Source organism: Eurosta solidaginis, chromosome 3 (assembly GCF_040869045.1).
Source record: "Eurosta solidaginis isolate ZX-2024a chromosome 3, ASM4086904v1, whole genome shotgun sequence".
In the NCBI taxonomy this organism is placed as follows: domain Eukaryota; kingdom Metazoa; phylum Arthropoda; class Insecta; order Diptera; family Tephritidae; genus Eurosta; species Eurosta solidaginis.
In genome coordinates this window covers 31,103,820-31,123,800 of record NC_090321.1, presented here as the reverse complement: position 1 = coordinate 31,123,800, position 19,981 = coordinate 31,103,820, and the positions used below count along the sequence as shown (strand labels likewise).

The window sequence follows — 19,981 nt, the reverse complement described above, 5'->3', positions numbered from 1 at the left end:
AGTTCTCATGTTAAATATACGTACTTCGTCTAACATTTATAGAATGGTAATGAACTACGCCAATTCTGTGATGGTTAAAACTTAAAGCAATTTAAAAAAAAAGTGGGCGTGGTCGTTAGCAAATAAATACCTTTAATACCAAGAGCCATAACTGCGAAACTTCAAAGTTATACTTATGGTTTCTGATTAACGTCTTGCAAAACTCCAGGCCTGAAAAAAACTTTACAATTTTATTCTCCTAAATGTAGGCGGTTCTACGACCATCTTCCAAAATCTAAATGTTTTTATCAATAAATTTTCGTACTTTGTTACACCATATCGGTTACTTAGAAAATGTTTTTATTTTTTATTTTAAAATATTACAAAAATTTTTGTTTTAGTAAAAATATCAAGATTTAGCCTTTACCTTATCTTTGGTAACGAACTACTGCAGTTCTTTCCACTTTTCGAGCTAACGATATCTATTTTTTATAGTAGGCGTGGTCACAAAAGCTAATTTTGTAAATATTCATAAAGTGAATTCATAACGGCAAGGGCAAACTCCAAGCCAAATTTCAACACGATATCTGGCGTAGGATCCACGTCATGGTAAACTATCAATTATTTTTCTTCTTCTTGTCAAGTTTCATTAGTTTATCGGTTTAGGGCAAGGATGGGCCTATTTTCGGCTCCTAAATCAGTTTCAATGCCAGCGAGTGCTAGGTGAGACGTTTGTGTGTTTTGGGGTGTTAGGGGATTGAAAGTACATTGGAAATATCGTACACTTCGTCTCAAACGATATTCATCGCAAGAAGGTTGCGGTAACACTACAAAACTGAAATGAAAATATTCTCTCTCAACCTCGAAAACCAATTCCAAAACTGTGTTGCAATAGTACGAAAACAAAAACATACATTTTTTTGGCAAGAAATACCGTTTTTCGTATTTCTTGCCATAGACTGAAGTCGACTTTATGTTAAGCAGCGCATTATTGACATTCATTTCGCCTTCACATACATTTAATTATATGCAAACCGATCCATTTTGCAATATATACATAAAATTCTTTAAAAAAGTATTTTTAAAGTAGTAGCATTAGAGGAAGTAGTAGTAGAAAAACGGACTAACGCACGTTTCGTATACAATTGTGGGAAAACGAAACCCTTTTCAGACTTGTTGGCAGTGCTGCCGTGAGCCTAGAAAGAAATGTATCAGTTTACAAATAAAAAAGGTACCAATCGCATAAACAACGACTAATTTTACTAGTTTTATTACAAACATAACTGCTTTCATTTATAAATTTCAAATTATGGAGGAATTTTCAAATTTCTTCAGCTCACATACATATATCGTTAAATCCACACTGCAAAAATTGTTGGAGCATATGTTGCATGTGTGTTTAATTTACGGCGACCATTTTTCTAATTTTAAAACTTGCTTCATCTATCTCCATCTTCGTCTCATTCTATCTCTTTCTCAGTCTGCTTCTCTCTTTGCTCTTCTCTCAAGTTTTTCTCATTCTTCTTCATATCTTATTGCCAGTCCCAGAGGGTGGTATGTATTTTGTTTAGTCCTAATCCCAGTCCCAGTCCGTCTCTGGTCAGAATCATGATGGAACTTTTAAAATTACTACTGAAAATTCAGTTCGAGTTGTGAATCACAAAAGCGACATTACATATTTGTGACCTTTAGTACGAGCGAAGCAGCCGGTAAAGGCTAGTTTATCCTAAAACGCTTAATAATTTCAACATAATAAGAGCGGTGGCAGCTCTATTTTCCACAAATACTCTCTATTTAATAATTTTATGCGTGTTTGTATATATATTCTCTTCCTGTGTTCTTCGCCCCACATACCTGTATTTGATCGTCCCTCACCTAGCACTTAAATGTGCAAAGCGTGCCCGTATGAGCAGAAGGCTCATACGAGCCGTTTTGCCCATCGCTGGTTTAGGGGAGGGATTATCGCATTTTTCGACATTTTCGATATGGAAAAAGTGGGCTTGGTTATTGTTAGTTTTCATGAAAAGAATGTAAAATAGCACGAATTTCAGCACGATATCCTCAACGGCGTAAGATCAACGTCATGTAAAACTTTCAAATATTCTTCTTCTAAATGTGGGCGGTGCCTCGTCCATTTTCGAAAATGTTTGCAAAATTTTTCCACATTTCAAGTTTCAGCAGTTTATCGACTTTTGATGATGAATTATCGCATTTTCCCAAATTTTCGATATCGAAAAAGTGGGCGTGGTTATTGTTAGATTTCGCACATTTTCAATATATTCGGGGTCCATATAAGCCAGTATATCAAATTTCGTAAAGATATTGCAATTTTTACTTAAAAACTACAAAAAAACTTCATTTGTCAAAAGTGTGCTAATTATAGGTCATTTTTCACAACATTTGGTTATATACTCAGATGTGATAGCTTAGTGGGTAGAGCACACCCTTATAATGCGAAGCATGTCGGTTCGAAATCAGGCCACCATCCGCTATTTTCTTTTATAATTGCAAATGTGAACTTTTCTGGTCTAAAATTGATACCCAGTTCTGCGCAGTAATTTTCACGAAGAGTGCTATAATCTAAATTTTAAACCTAATTTGGTTTAGTCATATACATATGTATACACGGTTAATAATTTGAGCCTAAATTTTAAACTATTCACCTTTTTAGCAATTTTTCAAAGTTTTATCTACCTAAATTCCTAACCTATAGACTTACAACTCTATTCTCGAATTTTTTTTGATTTAAATTTTAAAGCTAATTGAACAACACGTCAAAAGTCTCAAAATTGTTTTAAACACAAGCACAAGCCCAAAAAGTTTAAAAAATTTAAAAATAGAAACTTGTACACATTTCCGTTTAACGAAGAAAATTTAAAAGTTTAAATTTATTGCAAAAGTTTAAAAATATAAAAATTCCATTTGTTGTGTTTTTATACAGATGTGACAGCTCAGATAGTGCGACGACCGGTAAAAGTTGATGCATACAAATTTTTGAGATTTAGGCGCAAACTTTTAACGGTGTACAATTTCGTACGCCGTAACTGATCGAATTTTTGCAAATCATAATTGCACAAAAAAGTATTCGCATCTAATCTTATTTCATTTATATATACAACTAGCTGACCCGGCAGACGTTGTTCTGCCCTAAATTTGGTTTATCTGCTTTTTCCGTCTAATTCTGCCCTCGCCCCTCTACACTTTTTCCTAATCTTTGTATTCACTTCTCCCTCCGTATTTTTCGCTTCATCTATCTCCATCTTCGTCTCATTCTATCTCTTTCTCAGTCTCCTTCTCCTTCTCTCTTTTATCTTCTCTCAAGTTTGTCTCATTCTCCTTCATATCTTATTGCCAGTCCCAGAGGGTGGTATGTATTTTTTTCCAGTCCGATTCCGAGTCTCAGTCCCAGTCCCACTCCGAGGCTCAGTCTCAGTCACAGCCCAAGACCTAGTCCTAATCCCAGTCCCAGTCCGTCTCTGGTCTACTTCCCGCAAAAAAGCATCGTAAATACTAATATAGGCAAATTTATATAACAAATTTCAGGCAAATCGAATAGGACGTATGTAAATAGGTATGTGGGTATTACTAATTCATGTCTTTATTTCGGCTTCGCATGCATATTTATCAGTTTTGCCAGGGTGATGCGATTAAATCGAATATCAAAATGAAAACTACCTTAAAGTTCTCAGCAACAGCTTTTATTTGATATCCATAATACACACACATTCTAGATGTATCCGGGTCCTTGTTTTGGCCTATATCTCGAGACCCTAGTCACCCAGCGGTGTAAAACTTACTCTGTACTAAAGCACACATCAACAGCTTCAATTTGTTACCCATAATGTAAAACACATTCTAGATGTATCTGGGTCCATGTTTTGGCCTATATCTCGAGACCCTAGTCACCCAGCGGTGTAAAACTTACTCTGTACTAAAGCATCCAGCAACAGTATCAATTTGATACCCATAATGTAACGTTTTGACCTATATCTCGAGTCCTTAGTCACCCAGGGGTATGAAAATTACCCTCTACTAAAGCACTCATCAACAGCTTTCAATTGATATCCATATTCTATAAACACATTCTAGGGGTACCCGGGTCCACGTTTTGGCCTATATCTCGAGACCCAGTGCGTAGATCTTGAATTTTCCTTTGCTATAAACCTCACGGAGCCCGAGACCTTTTCAACGGAGTTATAGCGTCAGGAAGGAAAACCCTACTTATTATACCTTTCATGAACATGAAATGGTATATTAACTTTGGTCCGATGTTTGTAACGTTGAGAAATATAGAAGATAGACTCACCATTAAGTATACCGAATTGATCAGGGCGACGAACTGAGTAGATATAGCCATGTCCGTCTGTCCGTCCGTCCGTCTGTCCGTCCGTCTGTCTGTTTGAACGCAAACTAGTCCCTCAAATTTTGAGATAACTCAATGAAATTTGGCACAAGGATGTATTTTTGTATTATATTACACATCTGTCGGATCCGGTAGGATCGGACCACTATAACATATATCTCCCATACATCCGATTGTTCAGATAACACGATTTTGGTCAATCCTGCCGCAATTTAGAAAGTATAAACGTGAAACTCGGTGATATATATTCTAATATATCATAGAAGATATCCTGAAAAAATCACTTTGATCGGAGCTATATATATGGTTATATCCCATACAACCGATCGTTCAGATAGAAAGATTTTTGACCATTTCTCCCTTAATTTAGAAAGTATAAACGTGAAACTCGGTGATATATATTTTAATATGTATATCATAGAAGATTTTCTGAAAAATCACTTTGATCTGAGGTATATATAGTATATATCCCATACAATCGATCGTTCAGATAGAAAGATTTTTGGCTATTTCTCCCTTAATTTCTAATATAAAAACGTGAAACTTTGTGATATTTATTCTAATATATCATAAAAGATTTCATGAAAAAATCATTTCGATCGGAGCTATATATAGTATATATCCCATACAACCGATCGTTCAGATAGAAAGATTTTTAGCCATTTCTCCCTTAATTTCCAATATAAAAACGTGAAACTTGTTGATATATATTCTAATATATCATAGTAGATTTCCTGTAAAAATCATTTCGATCGGAGCTATATATAATATATATCCCATACAACCGATCGTTCAGAAAGAAAGATTTTTAGCCATTTCTCCCTTAATTTCCAATATGAAAACGTTAAACTTTGTGATGTTTATTCTAATATATCATAAAAGATTTCATGAAAAAATCATTTCGATCGGAGCTATATATAATATATATCCCATACAACCGATCGTTCAGATAGAAAGATTTTTAGCCATTTCTCCCTTAATTTCCAATATAAAAACGTGAAACTCGTTGATATATATTCTAATATATCATAGAAGATTTCCTGTAAAAATCATTTCAATTGGAGCTATATATAATATATATCCCATACAACCGATCGTTCAGATAGAAAGATTTTTGGCCATTTCTCCATTAGTTTCCAATATAAAACGTGAAACATGTTGATATATATTCTAATATATCATAGAAGATTTCCTGTAAAAATCATTTCGATCGGAGCTATATATAATATATATCCCATACAACCGATCGTTCAGATAGAAAGATTTTTGGCCATTTCTCCCATATTTTCCAATATAAAAACGTGAAACTTGTTGATATATATTCTAATATATCATAGAAGATTTCCTGTAAAAATCATTTCGATCGGAGCTATATATAATATATATCCCATGCAACCGATCGTTCAGATAGAAATATTTTTAGCCATTTCTCCCTTAATTTCCAATATGAAAACGTTAAACTTAGTGATATTTATTCTAATATATCATAGAAGATTTCATGAAAAAATCATTTCGATCGGAGTTATATATAATATATATCCCATACAACCGATCGTTCAGATAGAAAGTTTTTTAGCCATTTCTCCTTTAATTTCCAATATGAAAACGTTGAACTTAGTGATATTTATTCTAATATATCATAGAAGATTTCGTGAAAAAATCATTTCCATCGGAGCTATATATAATATATATCCCATACAACCGATCGTTCAGATAGAAAGATTTTTAGCCATTTCTCCCTTAATTTCCAATATAAAAACCTGAAGCTTGTTGATATATATTCTAATATATCATAGAAGATTTCCTGTAAAAATCATTTCGATCGGAGCTATATATAATATATATCCCATACAACCGATCGTTCAGATAGAAAGATTTTTAGCCATTTCTCCCTTAATTTCCAATATAAAAACGTGAAACTTGTTGATATATATTCTAAGATATCATAGAAGATTTCCTGTAAAAATCATTTCGATCGGAGCTATATATAATATATATCCCATACAACCGATCGTTCAGATAGAAAGATTTTTAGGCATTTCTCCCTTAATTTCCAATATGAAAACGTTAACCTTAGTGATATTTATTCTAATATATCATAGAAGATTTCATGAAAAAATCATTTCGATCGGAGCTATATATAATATATATCCCATACAACCGATCGTTCAGATAGAAAGATTTTTAGCCATTTCTACCTTAATTTCCAATATAAAAACGTGAAACTTGTTGATATATATTCTAATATATCATAGAAGATTTCCTGTAAAAATCATTTCGATCGGAGCTATATATAATATATATCCCATACAACCGATCGTTCAGATAGAAAGATTTTTGGCCATTTCTCCCATATTTTCCAATATAAAAACGTGAAACTTGTTGATATATATTCTAATATATCATAGAAGATTTTCTGTAAAAATCATTTCGAGCGGAGCTATATATAATATATATCCCATACAAGCGATCGTTCAGATAGAAAGATTTTAAGCCATTTCTCCCTTAATTGCCAATATAAAAACGTGAAACTTGTTGATATATATTCCAAGATATCATAGAAGATTTCCTGTAAAAATCATTTCGATCAGAGCTATATATAGTATATATCCCATACAACCGATCGTTCAGATAGAAAGATTTTTAGCCATTTCTCCCTTTATTTCCAATATAAAAACGTGAAACTTGTTGATATATATTCTAATATATCATAGAAGATTTCCTGTAAAAAGCATTTCGATCGGAGCTATATATAATATATATCCCACACAACCGATCGTTCAGATAGAAAGATTTTTAGCCATTTCTCCCTTAATTTCCAATATGAAAACGTTAAACTTAGTGATATTTATTCTAATATATCATAGAAGATTTCATGAAAAAAGCATTTCGATCGGAGCTATATATAATATATATCCCATACCACCGATCGTTCAGATAGAAAGATTTTTAGCCATTTCTCCCTTAATTTCCAATATAAAAACGTGAAACTTGTTGATATATATTCTAATATATCATAGAAGATTTCCTGTAAAAATCATTTCGATCGGAGCTATATATAATATATATCCCATACAACCGATCGTTCAGATAGAAAGATTTTTAGCCATTTCTCCCTTAATTTCCAATATAAAAACGTGAAACTTGTTGATATATATTCCAAGATATCATAGAAGATTTTCTGTAAAAATCATTTCGATCGGAGCTATATATAATATATATCCCATGCAACCGATCGTTCAGATAGAAAGATTTTTAGCCATTTCTCCCTTAATTTCCAATATGAAAACGTTAAACTTAGTGATATTTATTCTAATATATCATAGAAGATTTCCTGTAAAAATCATTTCGATCGGAGCTATATATAATATATATCCCATACAACCGATCGTTCAGATCGAAAGATTTTTAGCCATTTCTCCCTTAATTTCCAATATGAAAACGTTAAACTTAGTGATATTTATTCTAATATATCATAGAAGATTTCATGAAAAAATCATTTCGATCGGAGCTATATATAATATATATCCCATACAACCGATCGTTCAGATAGAAAGATTTTTAGCCATTTCTCCCTTAATTTCCAATATGAAAACGTTAAACTTAGTGATATTTATTCTAATATATCATAGAAGATTTCATGAAAAAATCATTTCGATCGGAGCTATATATAATATATATCCCATACAACCGATCGTTCAGATAGAAAGATTTTTAGCCATTTCTCCCTTAATTTCCAATATAAAAACGTGAAACTTGTTGATATATATTCTAATATATCATAGAAGATTTCTCGTAAAAATCATTTCGATCGGAGCTATATATAATATATATCCCATACAACCGATCGTTCAGATAGAAAGATTGTTGGCCATTTCTCCCTTAATTTCCAATATAAAAACGTCAAAGTTGTTGATATATATTCTAAGATATCATAGAAGATTTCCTGTAAAAATCATTTCGATCGGAGCTATATATAATATATATCCCATACAACCGATCGTTCAGATAGAAAGATTTTTAATAATTTCTCCCTTAATTTCCAATATAAAAACGTGAAACTTGTTGCTATATATTCTAATATATCATAGAAGATTTCCTGTAAAAATCATTTCGATCGGAGCTATATATAATATATATCCCATACAACCGATCGTTCAGATAGAAATATTTTTAGCCATTTCTCCCTTAATTTCCAATATAAAAACGTGAAACTTGTTGATATATATTCTAATATATCATAGAAGATTTCCTGTAAAAATCATTTCGAACGGAGCTATATATAATATATATCCCATACAACCGATCGTTCAGATAGAAAGATTTTTAGCCATTTATCCCTTAATTTCCAATATAAAAACCTGAAACTTGTTGATATATATTCTAAGATATCATAGAAGATTTTCTGTAAAAATCATTTCGATCGGAGCTATATATAATATATATCCCATGCAACCGATCGTTCAGATAGAAAGATTTTTAGCCATTTCTCCCTTAATTTCCAATATGAAAACGTTAAACTTAGTGATATTTATTCTAATATATCATAGAAGATTTCCTGTAAAAATCATTTCGATCGGAGCTATATATAATATATATCCCATACAACCGATCGTTCAGATAGAAAGATTTTTAGCCATTTCTCCCTTAATTTCCAATATAAAAACGTGAAACTTGTTGCTATATATTCTAATATATCATAGAAGATTTCCTGTAAAAATCATTTCCATCGGAGCTATATATAATATATATCCCATACAACCGATCGTTCAGATAGAAAGATTTTTAGCCATTTCTCCCTTAATTTCCAATATGAAAACGTTAAACTTAGTGATATTTATTCTAATATATCATAGAAGATTTCTTGAAAAAATCATTTCGATCGGAGCTATATATAATATATATCCCATACAACCGATCGTTCAGATAGAAAGATTTTTAGCCATTTCTCCCTTAATTTCCAATATAAAAACGTTAAACTTAGTGATATTTATTCTAATATATCATAGAAGATTTCCTGTAAAAATCATTTCGATCGGAGCTATATATAATATATATCCCATACAACCGATCGTTCAGATAGAAAGATTTTTAGGCATTTCTCCCTTAATTTAAAATATAAAAACGTGAAACTTGTTGCTATATATTCTAATATATCACAGAAGATTTCCTGTAAAAATCATTTCGATCGGAGCTATATATAATATATATCCCATACAACCGATCGTTCAGATAGAAAGATTTTTAGCCATTTCTCCCTTAATTTCCAATATGAAAACGTTAAACTTAGTGATATTTATTCTAATATATCATAGAAGATTTCCTGTAAAAATCATTTCGATCGGAGCTATATATAATATATATCCCATACAACCGATCGTTCAGATAGAAAGATTTTTAATAATTTCTCCCTTAATTTCCAATATAAAAACGTGAAACTTGTTGCTATATATTCTAATATATCATAGAAGATTTCCTGTAAAAATCATTTCGATCGGAGCTATATATAATATATATCCCATACAACCGATCGTTCAGATAGAAAGATTTTTAGCCATTTCTCCCTTAATTTCCAATATGAAAACGTTAAACTTAGTGATATTTATTCTAATATATCATAGAAGATTTCTTGAAAAAATCATTTCGATCGGAGCTATATATAATATATATCCCATACAACCGATCGTTCAGATAGAAAGATTTTTAGACATTTCTCCCTTAATTTCCAATATAAAAACGTGAAACTTGTTGATATATATTCTAATATATCATAGAAGATTTCCTGTAAAAATCTTTCGATCGGAGCTATATATAATATATATCCCATACAACCGATCGTTCAGATAGAAAGATTTTTAGCCATTTCTCCCTTAATTTCCAATATAAAAACCTGAAACTTGTTGATATATATTCTAAGATATCATAGAAGATTTTCTGTAAAAATCATTTCGATCGGAGCTATATATAATATATATCCCATGCAACCGATCGTTCAGATTGAAAGATTTTTAGCCATTTCTCCCTTAATTGCCAATATGAAAACGTTAAACTTAGTGATATTTATTCTAATATATCATAGAAGATTTCCTGTAAAAATCATTTCGATCGGAGCTATATATAATATATATCCCATACAACCGATCATTCAGATAGAAAGATTTTTAGCCATTCCTCCCTTAATTTCCAATATAAAAACATGAAAAATGTTGCTATATATTCTAATATATCATAGAAGATTTCCTGTAAAAATCATTTCGATCGGAGCTATATATAATATATATCCCATACAACCGATCGTTCAGATAGAAAGATTTTTAGCCATTTCTCCCTTAATTTCCAATATGAAAACGTTAAACTTAGTGATATTTATTCTAATATATCATAGAAGATTTCATGAAAAAATCATTTCGATCGGAGCTATATATAATATATATCCCATACAACCGATCGTTCAGATAGAAAGATTTTTAGCCATTTCTCCCTTAATTTCCAATATAAAAACGTGAAACTTGTTGATATATATTCTAATATATCATAGAAGATATCCTGTAAAAATCATTTCGATCGGAGCTATATATAATATATATCCCATACAACCGATCGTTCAGATAGAAAGATTTTTAGCCATTTCTCCCTTAATTTCCAATATAAAAACGTGAAACTTGTTGATATATATTCTAATATATCATAGAAGATTTCTTGTAAAAATCATTTCGATCGGAGCTATATATAATATATATCCCATACAACCGATCGTTCAGATAGAAAGATTTTTACCCATTTCTCCCTTAATTTCCAATATAAAAACGTGAAACTTGTTGATATATATTCTAAGATATCATAGAAGATTTCCTGTAAAAATCATTTCGATCGGAGCTATATATAATATATATCCCATACAACCGATCGTTCAGATAGAAAGATTTTTAGTAATTTCTCCCTTAATTTCCAATATAAAAACGTGAAACTTGTTGCTATATATTCTAATATATCATAGAAGATTTCATGAAAAAATCATTTCGATCGGAGCTATATATAATATATATCCCATACAACCGATCGTTCAGATAGAAAGATTTTTTGCCATTTCTCCCTTAATTTCCAATACGAAAACGTTAAACTTAGTGATATTTATTGTAATATATCATAGAAGATTTCATGAAAAAATCATTTCGATCGGAGCTATATATAATATATATCCCATACAACCGATCGTTCAGATAGAAAGATTTTTAGCCATTTCTCCCTTAATTTCCAATATAAAAACGTGAAACTTATTGATATATATTCTAATATACCATAGAAGATTTCCTGTAAAAATCATTTCGATCGGAGCTATATATAGTATATATCCCATACAACCGATTGTTCAGATAGAAATATTTTTGGCCATTTCTCCCTTAGATTCCAATATAAAAACATGAAACTTGTTGATATATATTCTAATATATCATGGAAGATTTCCTGTAAAAATCATTTCGATCGGAGCTATATATAATATATATCCCATACAACCGATCTTTCAGATAGAAAGATTTTTAGCCATTTCTCCCTTAATTTCCAATATGAAAACGTTAAATTAGTGATATTTATTCTAATATATCATAGAAGATTTCATGAAAAAATCATTTCGATCGTAGCTATATATAATATATATCCCATACAACCGATCGTTCAGATAGAAAGATTTTTACTATTTCTCCCTTAATTTCCAATATAAAAACGTGAAACTTCTTGATATATATTCTAATATATCATAGAAGATTTCCTGTAAAAATCATTTCGATCGGAGCTATATATTATATATCCCATACAACCGAACGTTCAGATAGAAAGATTTTTGGCCATTTCTCCCTTAGTTTCCAATATAAAAATGTGAAACTTGTTGATATATATTCTAATATATCATAGAAGATTTCCTGTAAAAATCATTTCGATCGGAGCTATATATAATATATATCCCATACAACCGATCGTTCAGATAGAAAGATTTTTAGGCATTTCTCCCTTAATTTCCAATATGAAAACGTGAAACTTGTTGATATATATACTAATATATCATAGACGATTTTCTGTAAAAATCATTTCGATCGGAGCTATATATAATATATATCCCATACAACCGATCGTTCAGATAGAAAGGTTTTTAGCCATTTCTCCCTTAATTTCCAATATAAAAACGTGAAACTTGTTGATATATATTCTAGTATATCATAGAAGATTTCCTGTAAAAATCATTTCGATCGGAGCTATATATAATATATATCCCATTCAACCGATCGTTCAGATAGAAAGATTTTTGGCCATTTCTCCCTTAGTTTCCAATATAAAAACGTGAAACTTGTTGGCATATATTATTATATATCATAGAAGATTTCCTGTAAAAATCATTTCGATCGGAGCTATATATAATATATATCCCATACAACCGATCGTTCAGATAGAAAGATTTTTAGCCATTTATCCCTTAATTTCCAATATAAAAATGTGAAACTTTGTGATATTTATTCTAATATATCATAGAAGATTTCGTGAAAAACTCATTTCGATCGGAGCTATATATAATATATATCCCATACAACCGATCGTTCAAATAGAAAGATTTTTGGCCATTTCTCCCTTAATTTCCAATATAAAAATGTGAAACTTTGTGATATTTATTCTAATATATCATAGAAGATTTCATGAAAAACTCATTTCGATCGGAGCTATATATAATATATATCCCATACAACCGATCGTTCAGATAGAAAGATTTTTGGCCATTTCTCCCATAGTTTCCAACATAAACACGTGAAACTTGTTGATATATATTCTAATATATCATAGAAGATTTCCTGTAAAAATCATTTCGATCGGAGCTATATAAAATATAAATCCCATACAACCGATCGTTCAGATAGAAAGATTTTTAGCCATTTCTCCCTTAATTTCCAATATAAAAACGTGAAACTTGTTGATATATATTCCAATATATCATAGAAGATTTCCTGTAAAAATCATTTCGATCGGAGCTATATATAATATATATCCCATGCAACCGATCGTTCAGATAGAAAGATTTTAGCCATTTCTCCCTTAATTTCCAATATAAAAACGTGAAACTTGTTGATATATATTCTAATATATCATAGAAGATTTCCTGTAAAAATCATTTCGATCGGAGCTATATATAATATATATCCCATACAACCGATCGTTCAGATAGAAAGATTTTTGGCCATTTCTCCCATAGTTTCCAATATAAACACGTGAAACTTGTTGATATATATTCTAATATATCATAGAAGATTTCCTGTAAAAATCATTTCGATCGGAGCTATATATAGTATATATCCCATACAACCGATTGTTCAGATAGAAATATTTTTGGCCATTTCTCCCTTAGATTCCAATATAAAAACGTGAAACTTGTTGATATATATTCTAATATATCATAGAAGATTTTCTGTAAAAATCATTTAGATCGGAGCTATATATAATATATATCCCATACAACCGATCGTTCAGATAGAAAGATTTTTTGTCATTTCTCCCTTAGTTTCCAATATAAAAACGTGAAACTTGTTGATATATATTCTAATATATCATAGATTTCCTGTAAAAATCATTTCGATCGGAGCTATATATAATATATATCCCATACAACCGATCGTTCAGATAGAAAGATTTTTAGCCATTTCTCCCTTAATTTCCAATATGAAAACGTTAAACTTAGTGATATTTATTCTAATATATCATAGAAGATTTCATGAAAAAATCATTTCGATCGTAGCTATATATAATATATATCCCATACAACCGATCGTTCAGATAGAAAGATTTTTAGCCATTTCTCCCTTAATTTCCAATATAAAAACGTGAAACTTCTTGATATATATTCTAATATATCATAGAAGATTTCCTGTAAAAATCATTTCGATCGGAGCTATATATAATATATATCCCATACAACCGAACGTTCAGATAGAAAGATTTTTGGCCATTTCTTCCTTAGTTTCCAATATAAAAATGTGAAACTTGTTGATATATATTCTAATATATCATAGAAGATTTCCTGTAAAAATCATTTCGATCGGAGCTATATATAATATATATCCCATACAACCGATCGTTCAGATAGAAAGATTTTTAGCCATTTCTCCCTTAATTTCCAATATAAAAACGTGAAACTTGTTAATATATATACTAATATATCATAGACGATTTTCTGTAAAAATCATTTCGATCGGAGCTATATATAATATATATCCCATACAACCGATCGTTCAGATAGAAAGGTTTTTAGCCATTTCTCCCTTAATTTCCAATATAAAAACGTGAAACTTGTTGATATATATTCCAATATATCATAGAAGATTTCCTGTAAAAATCATTTCGATCGGAGCTATATATAATATATATCCCATACAACCGATCGTTTAGATAGTAAGATTTTTAGCCATTTCTCCCTTAATTTCCAATATAAAAAAGTGAAACTTGTTGATATATATTCTAATATATCATAGAAGATTTCCTGTAAAAATCATTTCGATCGGAGCTATATATAATATATATCCCATACAACCGATCGTTCAGATAGAAAGATTTTTAGCCATTTCTCCCTTAATTTCCAATATAAAAACGTGAAACTTGTTAATATATATAATAATATATCATAGACGATTTTCTGTAAAAATCATTTCGATCGGAGCTATATATAATATATATCCCATACAACCGATCGTTCAGATAGAAAGGTTTTTAGCCATTTCTCCCTTAATTTCCAATATAAAAACGTGAAACTTGTTGATATATATTCTAATATATCATAGAAGATTTCCTGTAAAAATCATTTCGATCGGAGCTATATATAATATATATCCCATACAACCGATCGTTCAGATAGAAAGATTTTTAGCCATTTCTCCCTTAATTTCCAATATAAAAACGTGAAACTTGTTAATATATATACTAATATATCATAGACGATTTTCTGTAAAAATCATTTCGATCGGAGCTATATATAATATATATCCCATACAACCGATCGTTCAGATAGAAAGGTTTTTAGCCATTTCTCCCTTAATTTCCAATATGAAAACGTTAAACTTAGTGATATTTATTCTAATATATCATAGAAGATTTCATGAAAAAATCATTTCGATCGGAGCTATATATAATATATATCCCATACAACCGATCGTTCAGATAGAAAGATTTTTAGCCATTTCTCCCTTAATTTCCAATATAAAAATGTGAAACTTGTTGATATATATTCTAATATATCATAGACGATTTCCTGTAAAAATCATTTCGATCGGAGCTATATATAATATATATCCCATACAACCGATCGTTTAGATAGTAAGATTTTTAGCCATTTCTCCCTTAATTTCCAATATAAAAACGTGAAACTTGTTGATATATATTCTAATATATCATAGAAGATTTCCTGTAAAAATCATTTCGATCGGAGCTATATATAATATATATCCCATACAACCGATCGTTCAGATAAGGGGGTTTTTTGCCATTATTTTATATTTATCTTAAAATCGGTCAGGTATGTACATTTGTTCGCTATATATTTCTTTTCTTATACAGCGCATTATTTGGAGATTACGAATGGGATAAGATTATTGTTCAGCCCCATACATGAAGGGTATGAAGTCTTCGGTACAGCCGAAGACAGCCCCATCCTTACTTGTTTTTATATTATAGATAATCCATGACCTTATCGTTAGCCTATCACAAATTTCCCAATCGAATTTAATATAAAAAGGGGTTTCGTTACTTTAATAGAACAGTTTCCTTTAGAAATCTTTTGTAAACACTTGACCAAAATGTGTAGCAAAATGCGAATTTTTGTCTTCTTTATATTCGTTTTGACTTTAACCGCACCAATTTTCGGAAGAATTCTCACACGCTGCTCATTAGCTCATGAAATGCTTGACTTGGGTGTGCCAAAGGATGAATTGGCACGTTGGGCTTACATTGCTGAACGTGAGAGTGCCTTTAACACAACCGCAGTGGGCAAGACGAATACTAATGGCTCAACCGACTATGGTCTATTCCAGATAAATAGCAGATATTGGTGTCAACCACCTGATGATCGCTTTTCTTCGAACGAATGTGCCATTGATTGTGCTGATTTGCTTGTCGATAGTATAAGTCCATCCGTGACTTGCTCTCAACAGATTCTAAGGCAACAAGGTTGGACTGCATGGGCGGTCTGGCGGTTCTGTAACGGTACACTGCCTAGCATTGATGATTGCTTTGAAGCTTAATACTTGTTTACTTAGTAATATAAATTATTTATTCTCCGCAGCCTATGTAAATAAAAATCAGAATGAAACAAAATATGGTGTTATACTTTAAACTATAATTTTTTAATAATAAGAATAAATTTGACGTAAGTAATCAGCGAAATGAAGTGTTAGGCCGAACTTTTTCTCAAATTCTGGGTTAAAAATTGTTTTATGTTGACTGTTAATGGCATCTGCTTAGGACAGCTGAATTTGAGCTAATAAGTTGGATATTTAATAAAAAATTTAAAAACTACCAAAAAACTAGCTCGTTTTCACAAACTTTGAAGCTGGGGATTTGAAGCTGGAACCCTCGGCATTGTTGGTAAGCACATTATTCACTGTACCACTACCTTCGCCATTATAGGTATTACATATACGGAGTCTACTGAGGAAAGTCCTATCTAAGGAAGATGCAGTACAGGGATTGAAGAAAAGGGACGATGGGGAATGGTCACACAGTAATGAAGAGTCCCTCGAGGCTCTACTTAACACACACTTCCTATCAGGAGATGATGCGGAAGAGTTAAGTAACCATGTCTACAATACTTATATGGACCGAGAGTTACCAGGATTGGTGATAATACTAAAATTGAATGGGCAATAAAAACCTTTGCCAAGTTAAAATTGGGATTTCACTGCTATACCACAGATGTTATGTGGAACGAATATAGATGGGCACGCAATCTTGGAGAACAGCACGAGTTGTGTTAATACAGAGAGCGGGAAAAGTCAGCCATCTGCACCCAAAAGACTAAAGGCCTATTAAAGACCCGTCACATAAGCAGTTTTTCAGATAGGTTTAACGAAATCTTATATATGATATGTATTTTTATGGCGAACGGCAGATCGAGCGACACTGACGCCATCTAACATGAAAAAGTAGCTAACTTCCAACTTTTGTTGCAATCAAAGTATGAGAAGACTTCGACATTTGCTTTGGCTAAGGGTGCTTTCACACAACGCAACATCTTGCGTGATTGTGGCGATGTTACTGGCATGCATAATATTGCTTTAAACGCATCTACATATATGAAAAAGTTTACTGTGGCTCGGCCATTAGTTTGACATATTTTCTGCTCAAAATCCTAGAGAGATTAATTGATGTGTAGGTATATAAAATCAAATATGAGCGAGGAGTTACGCTCTTGAGCACAACATGCTTACACCAAAGGTACATATGTCAGTCGATACTGCATTGCATAGGGTGGTCATGAATACAGAGAAAGCCCTGGAACACCCGGAATATGCCCTAGGTGGTTTTCTGGACATTGTCGGAGCTTTCAATAATGTCTCGATAAGTGCAATCATGGATAGTCTCAACTCGATTGAAGCTAATCCAGTTTTAATAAATTGGATTGGATTCATGTTAAGTTGCAGAATGATAACGTCGCAATGGGGTCTATGCGAAGCAACGAAATCTGTAAACAGACGAACGCCGAAGGCTGGGGTTTATCACCAATCCTGTGGTTATAAATCAATTGCTTAAGCGGTTCTAAGGAGAACCTTTCAAATTTATGGCACATACAGAAGACGCTTCAGTTACCATAAGCGGCGGATGCCTTACAATAGTCAGCTCTCTGATGTATTAGGCGCTTCGGGATGTACATGCCTGGGCACCTGGGTATAAAAGCTACCCCGACAGCATTGCATGCTATTCAAAACATCTCACCTGTAGACCTAATGGCCAAGAACCGCAACTGTAACAAGGCTTAAGGCCTCGGTGCATTTTGAGTGCAGGCCTTATGGCCACAGCGGTATGGCGCCGCCTAATATCGGCAAACGGAATATATGCTACTGTGCCCGTGATTCGAAAATGATCTTGGCGCCACAATTGAGCCGGAGAGTTGGTCCCAAGGTGCAGACATGGTAAATGGTGCCAAGATAATGGAAGGGGCTGGGTCTGCTGTTTACTGTGTCGATCCAGAAATAAGTAGCTCCTAGAGGACCATATTACTTCAGCGTCTTTCAGGCGGAAGTTATAGCCATGAAGAAAGCAGCAGAAATTCTAGAGGAAGCGTGCTTAAGCTGCATTCGCGTCAATATGGTATACTGATGGTCAGACGGCGACTAAAATAATAAAGCCCGCGGACGTTAGTTCCCAAAAAAAAAAAAAACTGTTCTAACGCTGTCACTACATTCGCTACTGATATAAAAATATCAAGCGAAGTGGCATGCAGGAATGGGCAGTAAATATTCTAATCTGGACATTTGGGCGCTAATCAATCAGTAAGAGGTAAACGTTTCTTCCACAATGATATATGATATCGCTACACCAACAATAAAAATCCCCGAAATTTAACAATGGATTGGTAAATATGTAGGTATAAGGCAAATGTTCTAACCACTGTCCTAGCAGATAAACTATATCTAACAATATTCTGGCCCTATTCCGCTTAGTTATAAATAAATAAATAAGCAAATGTAAGGCGCGATAACCTCCGTAGAGATCTTAGGCCACGCTTATCTTCCAATTTGTGCGTGCTCCTTTTAATTTTCCTACAGATTGGTGGGACGGGGCCTACTTGTTTTATGTCGACTTTGAACGGCATTTGCAAGGCAGATGAGTTTTCACCGAGAGCGTTTAATAGCAGAAATACACTCGGAGTGCTTGCAAACACAGCCGAGGGGCGATCCCGCTTAGAAGCATTTTCTTCTAATTGAAAAAAAGGTGTGTCTAAAATTTTGATGTTGCTGTGCCCGGGGCGTGAACCCAGGATTTTCGGTGCGGTAGGCAGAGCACGCTACCATCATACCACGGCGGTCGCCGTTAACTGTTCCTTAAGGTGAGAAATAACTAAAAAACAAGTAAGGAAGGCTAAGTTCGGGGGTAACCTAACATTACACACTCAGCTGCGAGCTTTGGAGACAAAATAAGGGAAAATCACCATTTAGGAAAATGAACCTAGGGTAACCTTGGAATGTGTTTGTATGGCATGGGTATGAAATGGAAGGTATTAAAGAGCATTTTAAAAGGAGTGGGCGATAGTTCTATAGGTGGCCACCATTTCGGGATATCGCCATAAAGACTGGTTGTACGATATGGGTATCAAATGAAAGGTGGTAATGAGTATTTTAAAAGGGAGTGATCCTTAGTTCTATAGGTTGACGCCTTTTCGAGATATCGCCATAAAGGTGGACCAGAGATGACTCTAGAATCTCTTTGTACGATATGGGTATCAAATGAAAGGTGTTAATGAGTATTTTAAAAGGTGCACCAGGGGTGACTAGAATGCGTTTGTACGTTATGGGTATCAAATTAAAGGCATTAATGAGGGTTCTAAAAGGGAGTGGCCCTTAGTTGTATATGTGAATGCGTTTCCGGGATATCGACCAAATGTGGACCAGGGTG

General features: G+C 32.5%; 2 protein-coding genes across 6 annotated transcripts in view; one reads left to right on the top strand and one right to left on the bottom strand.

Moving 5' to 3' along the window:
* The window catches only part of mwh (multiple wing hairs), a 466,270-nt gene that overhangs the window by 42,302 nt on the left and 403,987 nt on the right, over positions 1 to 19,981 (bottom strand). The window lies entirely within an intron of this gene.
* LOC137243499 (lysozyme 2-like) lies at positions 16,151 to 16,684 on the top strand. Its single transcript, XM_067771289.1, has one exon. The coding sequence runs from the start codon at positions 16,168 to 16,170 to the stop codon at positions 16,609 to 16,611; it is 444 nt and encodes a 147-aa protein (XP_067627390.1). The 5' UTR covers positions 16,151 to 16,167; the 3' UTR covers positions 16,612 to 16,684.

Excerpts from the sequence above, each read along its gene's own strand:
- LOC137243499 (XM_067771289.1), top strand. The coding sequence starts at position 16,168 with ATGTGTAGCAAAATGCGAATTTTTGTCTTCTTTATATTCGTTTTGACT.